The sequence below is a fragment of the Elephantulus edwardii genome, unplaced genomic scaffold (genome assembly GCF_000299155.1).
Source record: "Elephantulus edwardii isolate Elephantulus edwardi_28Jun2011 unplaced genomic scaffold, EleEdw1.0 scaffold00365, whole genome shotgun sequence".
NCBI lineage: Eukaryota > Metazoa > Chordata > Mammalia > Macroscelidea > Macroscelididae > Elephantulus > Elephantulus edwardii.
The window spans coordinates 1134944-1146427 of record NW_006400115.1 but is presented as its reverse complement, the minus strand read 5'-3'; the positions used below and the strand labels follow the sequence as shown (position 1 = coordinate 1146427).

At 39.6% G+C, this 11484-nt stretch overlaps 1 protein-coding gene across 1 annotated transcript in view; it reads right to left on the bottom strand.

Annotated features, from left to right (window-relative positions):
• EFHC2 (EF-hand domain (C-terminal) containing 2) overlaps window positions 1-11484 on the bottom strand; it is a 386962-nt gene that overhangs the window by 113331 nt on the left and 262147 nt on the right. The window contains exon 11 of the mRNA XM_006902078.1: window positions 6648-6778. Coding sequence (XP_006902140.1) covers window positions 6648-6778 — 131 coding nt within the window. The remainder of the gene's footprint in view (window positions 1-6647; window positions 6779-11484) is intronic.

Below are 11484 nucleotides of genomic sequence, written 5' to 3'. Positions count from 1 at the left end.
AACCCAATTGCAAAATGGGCACAGGATATGAACAGATACTTCACCAAAGAAGACATTCAGATGGCAAACAAACACATGAAGAAATGTTCAAAATCCTTAGTTCTTAGAGATTTGTAAATCAAAACAACTATGAGATATCATCTTACCCCAGTAAGAGTAGGAAAATTCAACAGGAATTTTCAAGCAGGAAACAATTGCTGACAAGGTTGTGGAGAAACTGAAACCCTTATTCACTGTTGGTGGGAGTGTAAAATGGTGCTACCACTATGGAAGGCTGTATGGCGCTGTCTCAAATAGAGATGCCTTTTGACCCAGCAATTCCACTACTGGGAACATACCCTAAAGAAACCAGACCTGCCACTCAAGCAGATATATGCACATCTATGTTTATTGCTGCTTTGTTCACAATAGCAAAGATTTGGAAACAACCCAAATGCCCATCAACAAATGAATGGATAGAGCAGCTGTGGTATATTCACACAATGGAACATTATGCTGCACTGAAAAGCAAGGAACTAATGAAATATTATACAAAATTGGTGACCCTGGAGGACGTTATGCTGATTGAAATATCTCAGTCACAAAAGGACAAAAACTGCATAGCGCCACTGTTGTAAGATGGGACTGGCAGGGGGTTGGGAGGAAACTAAGAAAAGAAGGGATAAATAATGTACATGGCATTGAAATGGACAAGAGAGAGAACTGCATAAAAGGAATGATTAGGTGTTATTGGCGTGACAAGAATCCAGAATAAGAGCTGCATAGTAAATTGGTTTGTGGGCAGGACTATATAACAATGAAAGAACTTTTATTCTAAAGAAAAACTAATTGAGGAGGGCAGGGAGGAAAATGTACAGCAATGAATGAATTTAAATCCAAGTTCTTTTTAAACTTACAATAAAATCGCTATTGTTATTGTTATGTGCCATTGAGTATCTTGTGACTCATAGCAACCCTATGTACAACAGCCCTAAACCCTGCTCTGTTCCTGTTCCAATCTTACTGTCTCTGACACACCCACCCCAACTACCCCAGTCACACTGAATCAATCCACCTTATAAAGAGTCTTCTTCTCTTGTTCTGTCCCTCCACCCTCCCAAGCATGACATCCCTCTCCAAGGATCGGTCCCTCCTTGCAACATGTCCAAAGTATGTCAGATTAAGCCTCAGAAATCCTTGCCTCCAGGAGCAGTCTAATTTAACCCTCTCCCGGATGAATCTGTTCATTTTCTTAGCAATCCATAGTACATTCAATACTCTTCTCCAGCACCACAGATCAAAGGTATCAATTCTCCTTCTATCCTCCCTAGTCATTGTCCATCTCTCTGATGCATAGCAAGTGATTACAAAGACCATGGCTTGTATCAGGTGCACCTTAGTCTCCAGAGTGACACCATTGTTCTTCACTACCCTGGAGAGGTCCTAACAGAAGACTTTCCCATCACAATATGTCTTTTAATTTCCTGGCTGTTGGTTCCAAGAGTGTTGACTGTGGAGCCAAGCAAACTAAAGCTGTGAACAATCTCAATATCTTCACCATCCATCCTGATGTTGCCAATTGGACCAGTGGTGAGAACTTTTCCCTTCTTGATGCTGAGCCTTAATTCATATTGAAGGCTGCAGTCCTTGATCCTCTGCAGCAAGCACTTCAGGTCCTGCTCAGTTTCAGCAAGCAGGGTTGTGTCATCTGCATAATGCATATTGTTGGTGGATCTTCCACGAATCCTGATGCCCCACTTCTCATAGGGCCCTGCCTCGCGGATAATCTGTTCTGCACATAGGTTATAATAAAATAAAATAAAAATAAAATAAAACAAGTATCCTAGAGTTTGACATGAAAGGTAAGGTGGTGTAGAATTCTAGGCAAAAGGTACATAGCCTTAAAAGCAAGAAAGAGCTTGAGAATACATATGGGGATGCAGAAATTGATGGCATTGAAACATAAGCAGTCACATCACTCAAGCCCTTTTAAGCTATATTAAACTGTCTGGATATTACTGGAAGGACAATGGCAAACCACTGAAGGGTTGTCAAGCTGAGCATGACCTGAATTGTTTTTAATCTTAAGAAATTTCTGGCCAGGAGAGAATATAACAAAGAGCCAGAACAAGCTCTTTGTGACCAGGAAGAGCCTTGAAGCCATCCCTCCAACTGCACTGAATGTCAATGACTTTTTCCACCCACAAATATTTAATTCTTTTTTTTTTTTAATAAGGGTTAGGTTTGCAGAGAAACTTTGCTCTTTGGATCTTCTTACTGGCCTTAGTGATTCCACAAAAACCCCGTAAAGTCATTTAAGGATTTCCCGTAGACTGAACCAAAGTGCTAGAAAAAAATGAATGCTTTGCTTAAAGAGCACAAAAAATTAAAGCAAAACCACTCCTTCATTTCTGGTGCAAATTTTTTTTGCTGGCTCCTCCACTACTTTCCATGCTCTAAGCCACTGGCTTTTCTCTTTACTCTATCTCCTTTATTTTTCCAAAACATAATGAACATGTGTACTACTATGAACAATAACAAAGAACTAGAAATTCATATTGATCCCTAAAAATTGATAATTCTGAGCAGTAAACATATGTCCTCTGACTGTTTATTTTACCCCCAAAGAATATTTTGCAGGGGGAAAAGAGTTTTGTTCAAAAAAACCAAACAAGCTCTTATGGTTCTCTTGCCCTGGTAACCTAAAGCCCATACAATAGAAATAAAGTTGGCAGGACCTCCCCGTTGCCCTCTACTGGGTCCACTTTCTTACATGGCAGCCCACAACTTGACTACATCAAGCTGCAGTTACTGTATAGCTTTCAGGCAATATTGTTCTCAAGAGCCAGAATTCTAGACCTAAAGAGAAAAAAAGCCCTCTTTTTCTTCCAGCCAAGATTTAATTTACATTCTCTTGAATGCCCTATTTACTTTGTCCTTAGGCTAAGGACTCACAATTGTACTAGGCCCTGAATATTAATTTCTCTGTGTTTCAACTGTTTGTAAATTTGTCCTAGTCAGCCATTGCCTCAGACCTCAGCTTTACCTTGGGGAAATCTTTATTGTCTACTATTTCTTCCAAGATTTCTAAGTATTGCCACCATATTTTTTGAGATTTCTATCTTTGGAGGCAAGAATGATGAGGCTTCACCTCACATACCTTGGGCATGTTGCTCTGAGGGAATATTCCTTGGAGAGAGACATAATGCTGGCAAGGGTGGAGTGTTAGTGAAGGAGAGGAAGACCCTCAACCAGGTGGATTGACATGGTGACTATTGCTATGGGCTCTTGCATGTCAGGAAGTGTGAAGATGGCACGGGATAGAAGAAGGTTCAGACCTTTTAGTTACAGGATTGCTATGGGTTATACTTGACTAGATGGCACCTAACAACAACAATCTTTGCAATGCCTTTCAAATTACACAAATCTGTGTGAGTATACATGTATATAAATATGTTCATATCACCTGTTATGGATTAAATTGTGCCCTTCTCCAAGAAGTCATTATAAGAAAAGGAATTGGCAGACACAGAAGAATTTCATGAAACAACATATGAGCAAGAGCCTGTGATGATGAAGGAAGAAGTTCAAACTGCTTTGAAAGAATTGGCTAAAAATTAGGCCTCAGGAATTTATGATAGACCAATTGACATACTTAAACTGACAGATGCTGCCCTAGATGAACTCACTAAATTGTGCCAAATCTGGAGAACAACCACTTGGCCAACTGACTGAAAGAGATCTATATTTGTTCCTATTCCAAAGAAAGGTGATCCCACACAGTGTGGAAATTAACAAACAATAACATTAATATCACATGCAAGCAAGATTCTGCTGAAGATTATCCAAAAAAGACTGGAACAGCACATCAACAGAAAACTTCCAGAAGTACAGGCTGAGTTTAGAAGGGTTTTGGTACTAAGGATAATGTAGCTAATGTTAGATGGATCTTGGCTGAAAGCAGGGAATACCAGAGGAACGTCCATCTATGTTTCATTGATTATGCAAAGATGTTTGACTGTGTGGATCACAACAAACTGTGGCTGACTCTGAGAAGAATTGGAATCCAGGACACTTGTTTGTGCTAATGAGAAATCTATTTGTCAGAACAGAACGAGGAAACACTGCATGGTCCAAAATTGGGAAGGGTGTATGCCAGGGATGTATCCTAGCTCCATACCTTTTCATTCTTTATGCAGAACAGTTTATCCGGGAGGCTGGGTTCTCTGAGGAGAAATGTGGCATCAGGATTGGAGGAAGATTCATCAACAATCTGCGTTCTGCAGATGACACAACCCTGCTTGCTGAAACTGAGGAGAACCTGAAGCGCTTGCTGTGGAAGGTCAGGGACTGCAGTCTTCAGTATGGATTGAGGCTCAATGTCAAGAAGACAAAGGTTCTCACCACTGGTCCGACTGGTAGCATCAGGACGAATGGTGAAGAGATTGAGATTGTTCGCACTTTTGGTTTGCTTGGCTCCACAGTCAACACTCTTGGCACTAGCAGCCAAGAAATTAAAAGACATATTGCAATGGGAAAGTCTGTGGTTAGAGACCTCTCTAAAGCACTGAAGAGCAACAATGTCAGTCTGGAGACTAAGGTGCATCTGATACATGCCATGGTCTTTGCAATCACTTTCTATACATCAGAGAGCTGGACAATGAGTAGGAATGATAGAGGGAGAATTGATGCCTTTGAGTTGTGGTGCTGGAGAAGAGAATATACATACCATGGACTGCTAAAAGAACCAACAGGTTTGTCTTGGAGAGAGTGAAGCCAAGCTGCTCCTTGGAGGCAAGGATTCTGAAGCTTCATCTGACATACTTTGGACATGTTGCAATGAGGGATTAGTCCTTGAAGAGGGACATCATGCTTGGAAGGGTGGAGGGATAACGCAGGAGAGGAAGACCCTTGATGAGATGGATTGATTTAGTGACTGGTGTAATGGGTGTGGGTTTGTCGGAGACAGTGAGATTGGCACAGGATAGAGCAGGATTTAGGTTTAGGGCTGTTGTGTACATGGTCGCTATGAGTCACAGGCAACTCGAAGGCATGCCACCACCACAACAACATTTGGATATGATCTTACTTGAAAAAAGTTTTCTTTTGTAAACAAAGTCATTCCAGTATAGGTCTGTCCTAAGCAAAATCAATTATAAGTTATCAAAAGAGCAAAACAGGCACACATAAGTAAAGATAGACCACATATGAGGTTTGTTTACAAGCAAAGAAATGCCAATAGTCACTAGAAACCAATAGAGAGACTTGTAAAAGGATCTTAAGTATCCAAGACCCTGATTTGGACTTTAAGTGTCCACCATTGTGGAAAAACAAATTTTTATTTTTTTAAAGCTACTCACTTGTGATATTTCTATTTTGTCAGGAATAAGAAACCAAGATATCACCTTTTATCTGAAAAATTAGTAAATTTTCTACCTTTTTTATACTTAATCACATTCCTATAAAGATATCCCTTCTTCATTTCCCATACTTTGGAGGGGTGCTCCTGGAAGGAGAATGTCAAGAATGTTGCACTTGCCCTCAGGACTAATCACTCCCTTAGAAACCTGATAGTGTCATGGACAGCCAGGACAAAGACCAGACCAAATAATTAATCATGATAAGGCGAGTTAATTAACTGCCCTGCCCCAAGTTCCAAGAGGTACCATCTTTCCTAACCCTCTCCAAGATCCCTATAAAAAGAAACTTCCCTACTTGGTGTCCCTCCCAGACCACACAATAAAGTCCTGTTCATTTCTTGGGACCAGTTTCTTTCTTCCTCTCTCTTGCCCTCAAATCTTTTTCTATCTATCTATCTATCTATCTATCTATCTATCTATCTATCTATCCACCTCCTTTCTCACGCAAATTTCACATTCTTAGCATTTTCCTAATCCTTTAGTATTACAATTCATTAGATAATGGGACCAAATAGCTCTTGATGGTTTTGTTTCTCTGATCTTACCTATAAATTTATTTGACATCCAAATGCACAATATACTGGAATATTAATGAGTACAATGTGACCATTAAGTAATATAAACACAACACCTCAAACTCATTGCCATTGAATCAGAATTGACTCAGAGCTCCAGTGGGTTTTCAGAGGCTATCTAAATTGCATGAGAGGAGATTGTTCATATTCCTCCCATTAAGCAGCTGGATTCAAGCCTCTTGCATTTGGGTTCACAGCACAACTCCTTACCCAGTAAGCCACCAGAGCTCCCTAAAGTAATATAAATGCAAGCAAGTGTCAATCTCTAATTTAAAAAAATGCACTAAATTTATTCATCTGACTTGGAAGAAGTATAGTCAGAATGTTCTTTGGAAGTAAGAATAAGTGTGAAATGAGGTTAAGACTTTATCTCACATACACTGGGCAAGTGATCAGAAGGATTCCAGTCCTGGAGAAAGACATCACGCTTGGTAAAGTATTGGGTCAGCAAAAAGAGGAGAGTCCTCACAAGGATGGACAGGCACAGTGGTTTCAGCAAGAGGGGTAAGCATGACAAAGATAGTCAAAATGGCACAGGATTAGGCAGTATTTTCTGTTCTACACGGGTTCACTGTGAGTCAGAGTCAACTCAATGGCACCTAACAACAATTAAATTGGTTGGGGGGGTTATCCTATCTGTTCTTTGAGGGTGAAACATATTATTGCTCTTTACCTGAATGTACTATAATCCAGCATCTTTGTGCACATAGAGTCAGCAGCTGTAAATGCTAGCTTTATCTCTTCAGTTTTTATGTTTGCTTCCTTCAGCTTGTCTATGGCAAGTCTAAAGTTGCTCATGGGGAACTGAAAGGGGAAAAGAGGAAGAAAGACATAGTTAAACATATCTAAGACTTATATAGTCTTACCTTTTTGATGACTAACAAAAAACTATAAATTGTCAACTTGAAATTAGTTCATTTATCTTCCCAAAGGCACTAAATTGCAAAGACATGATCAGGTTGAGGATAAATTAGGATACTACCCATACACATGTAAGGAAGTCTTAATGCAACTATTATTCAAATACACCCATCAAGCAGAAAAGACAAAGATTAAAATATTGAAGTTTTGTACAGGGATGTTGTAGCTAATGTTATATGGATATTGACTGAAAGCAAGGAGTACCAGAAAAATGTCTATCTTTGTTTCATTGATTATGCAAATGCATTTGACTGTGTGAATCATAACAAACTGTGGCTAACTCTGAGAAGAATTGGAATCCCAGAACACTTGATCGTGCTAATGAGAAACCGATACTTGGACCAGGAGGCAGTCGTCAGAACAGAACAAGGAAACACTGCATGGTCCAAAATTGGGAAGGGTGTATGCCAGGGATGTATCCTAGCTCCATACCTTTTCATTCTTTATGCAGAACAGTTTATCCGGGAGGCTGGGTTCTCTGAGGAGAAATGTGGCATCAGGATTGGAGGAAGATTCATCAACAATCTGCGTTCTGCAGATGACACAACCCTGCTTGCTGAAACTGAGGAGAACCTGAAGCGCTTGCTGTGGAAGGTCAGGGACTGCAGTCTTCAGTATGGATTGAGGCTCAATGTCAAGAAGACAAAGGTTCTCACCACTGGTCCGACTGGTAGCATCAGGACGAATGGTGAAGAGATTGAGATTGTTCGCACTTTTGGTTTGCTTGGCTCCACAGTCAACACTCTTGGCACTAGCAGCCAAGAAATTAAAAGACATATTGCAATGGGAAAGTCTGTGGTTAGAGACCTCTCTAAAGCACTGAAGAGCAACAATGTCAGTCTGGAGACTAAGGTGCATCTGATACATGCCATGGTCTTTGCAATCACTTTCTATACATCAGAGAGCTGGACAATGAGTAGGAATGATAGAGGGAGAATTGATGCCTTTGAGTTGTGGTGCTGGAGAAGAGAATATACATACCATGGACTGCTAAAAGAACCAACAGGTTTGTCTTGGAGAGAGTGAAGCCAAGCTGCTCCTTGGAGGCAAGGATTCTGAAGCTTCATCTGACATACTTTGGACATGTTGCAATGAGGGATTAGTCCTTGAAGAGGGACATCATGCTTGGAAGGGTGGAGGGATAACGCAGGAGAGGAAGACCCTTGATGAGATGGATTGATTTAATGACTGGTGTAATGGGTGTGGGTTTGTCGGAGACAGTGAGATTGGCACAGGATAGAGCAGGGTTTAGGGCTGTTGTACATAGGGTCTCTATGAGTCGCAGGTGACTCGACGGCACATAACAACAACAACAAGCAGTCTAAAATTTACTGAACATGCAATTAAGATGCATTAAAAATAACTTATGACTGGAATGCAAAGAAGAACTGGGAGTTAGGAAAACATGATCTTGGTGAGAGAAATGAGACTGGAGACTGAATGATAGAATTTCGCACAAGGAGTTATTTATTCATTGTAGCTACTTAAAAAAACCCCAAACAATCAATGATAAATGGTGACAAAAGACATGGTCTTCACCTGATGGACTAGACAAGAATCAGATTGACTACATCTGTGGAAAGTGATGTTGGAGATGCTCAATATCAGCAGTCAATAGTCTACAGCTGACTATAGAACAGACCATCAATCATTTATGTGCAAATAGAAACTGAAGGTGAAAAAAAATTAAGTCCACAAGAACTCAAGAGTATCCCAACTCAATTTTTAAACAATCTTAAGAATATATTTGACACTGTGTACACTAATGACTGAAGACCACACGAGTTATGGGTGAATAGCAAAGGACATCATCCATGAAGAAAGTGAAAGGTTAATAAGTCAGGGAAGAAAGAAAAGACCAAAATGGATATCAGAAGATATTCAGAAACTTGCATTTGGAACAAAAAGAAGTCACAACAAAGGTAAGGACTGTTGAGGTAAGAGAGCTGAACAGAAGACTTCAATAGGAAGATTAGGATGAAGCAAAGCATTATAATGAAATGGGCAAGGTTCCAGAATTAGAAAACCAAAAGGGAAGAACAAGTTTGACATATCTCAAGCTGAAAGAACTGAAAAACAAACTCGGGCTCAAGTTGCAGTACTGAAGGATTCCATGGACAAAACCTAGAACAATGCAGAAAGCTTTAAAAGAAAATGGAAGGAATACACACAAGCCCTGTATCAAAAAGAACGGGTTAAAAAAAATTGTTGTTATTGAACCATTTCAGTAAATAGTATATGATCAAGAACCAGTGGTGTTGAAGAAGACATCCAAGCTGCATTGAAGGCACAGACAAAAAAATAAACTCATAAGAATTGATGGAATGCCAGTTGGAGTGTTTAAGGAAAGAGATATAACCCTAGACATGTTCACCAGTCTCTGCAAATAAATATGGAAGACAGCTACCTAGTCAAACTTACTAGAAGTAATCCACATTTTCTCCCATTCTCAAAAAAAGGTGATCCAATGGAATGTGGAAATTTCAAAGAATATTACATGCAAGTAAAACCTTGCTTAAGATTATGAAAAAGTGGCTGGAGCACTACATTGATGGGGAACTTCCAGAAATTCAAGCTGGATTCTAAAGAGGCATAAGGAATATCATTGCTGATATGAAATAGATCTTTGCTGAAAGCAGAAAATACTAAAAAAATATGTTTTTTGGTGTTTTATTATCCACAGCCATTTGATTGTGTAGCTAACATTAAAAAGAATGTGAATTCTAGAATACTTAATTGTGCTCATGCAAAACCTACACATAGACCAAGAAGGAGTTGTCCTAACAGAACAAAGGATCACTGCAAAGTTTAAAATCAGAAAAAGTATGTTTCAGGGTTGCATCTTTTCTCCATACCTAGTCAATTTGTATATTGAATAAATCATTCAAGAAGTTGAACTATTTCAAGAAGAATGTGGTATTAGGAGTGGAGGAAGAATAATTGACATTATACTAATTGACTAATTATACATTATACTTGCTTGTAGAAAGTGAAGACTTGAAACATTTGCTGCAGAAAATCAGAGAGTAAAGCTTTCAATATAGGTTACACCTCAATATCAAGAAAACAAAAACCCTTATCACTGAAACATGACTGATGAAGAATAGATTGAAGTTATCAAAAATTTCATTTTACTTGAATCCACTGTCAACTCCCATGGTAGCAGCAGGAAAGAAACGAAAACAAAACAAAAAAAAAGGTAAGTGTTGTATTGGGGAAATCTGTTGTCAAGGACCTCTCAAAAATTTTAAGAGCAAAGATAACAGTTTAAAGACTAAAGTGCAACTTATCCAGGTCATGGTATTTTCAATTGCTTCGTATAGGCCTGAAAGTTGGGCAATGAATAAGGTGACAGAAGAAGAATCAATGTGTTTGAATTGTGTACTGAATATCCCGCAGACTGCCAAAAGAACAAACAAGTCTGTCTTGAAGGAAGCGCAGAATGTTCCTAATGAAGGCAAGTATTAGGACTACAGAACACTTTCCTTCCTCTCCCAGAATGGCTACTGAAAGAATCCAATCACAGGAAGCAGCAGCTGTGCTTTTTTCTATCAAAGATATCAAAGATATGAAACTACCCTTTCCCAAAAATAGTTATCTGAGACCCTAGCCCACTTCCCTATCTTGTAGAAAAAAATCTGTGAGCATCCCCTTCCCCAAGTTCCTTGTAAGAAAACACAAAACCCTAACTTTTAGTGTGGGCCGGTTTTCTGCTTGAGAGGCAGCCAGGCAGCTTCTCAATAAACTGTCTTTCTTGATCTGAACTGAGTTCTATCCTTCCTTGGTGACTTTACAGCAAGGATGGTTAAACTTTGTCTCATTTAATTTGGACATCCTTGGAAAGAGGCATCATGCTGAGAAAGGTAGGGGGCCACTGAAAGAAAGATCCTCTAGAAGATGGATTGACACAGTAACTATCATAATGGAAATGGCAGAGATCATGAGGACGGTGTAGGATAGGGCAATGTTAAGATCATTGTCCAGAAGTTGTAGTTGATTTGATGACACTAAACAACAACAACAACAGTTTGCATTACCACAGGCCCAAGAGCATAGAGAAGTAAGTCTAAGGGGCTGAAGGCCGGAAGAATCAGGAAACGAGTTCTTTTTCAGCCCCAGACTCCTTTAACCCTTGAACATTATCCCAGTATGTTAGGAAACTCTACTGGAGAGAATGAGAATTCAAACTGGATATGCAGACTCCTATTATGTCCAGCTATTTATAATGGGCTCCTTGGAACTCTTGGTCCTTAAGCAATACACTAATCATAGCAAGGCTATGTGTCAAAGATCCATACCCCCACTTCAAGCTCCTTAGATGTGTCCTAGAGCCTTCCAATATTCTTGGTCTTTATCTTGTGAGTAGCTGTTTGACTAAATAAATGCACATCATACTCTGTTCATGAAAGAAAAATGATAATTACTGATAAGAAATTTTTTGGCGAGCTCTGGTTGCCTAGTGGCAAGAAGCTGCACTGCAATACCAGAGGTGTGCGGTTCAAATCCACCAGATGCTTTGCTGGAGAAGGAGGAACAATCTCCTTCTGTAGCAGTCAAATCTGCTTTGATGGTACACACACACACACACA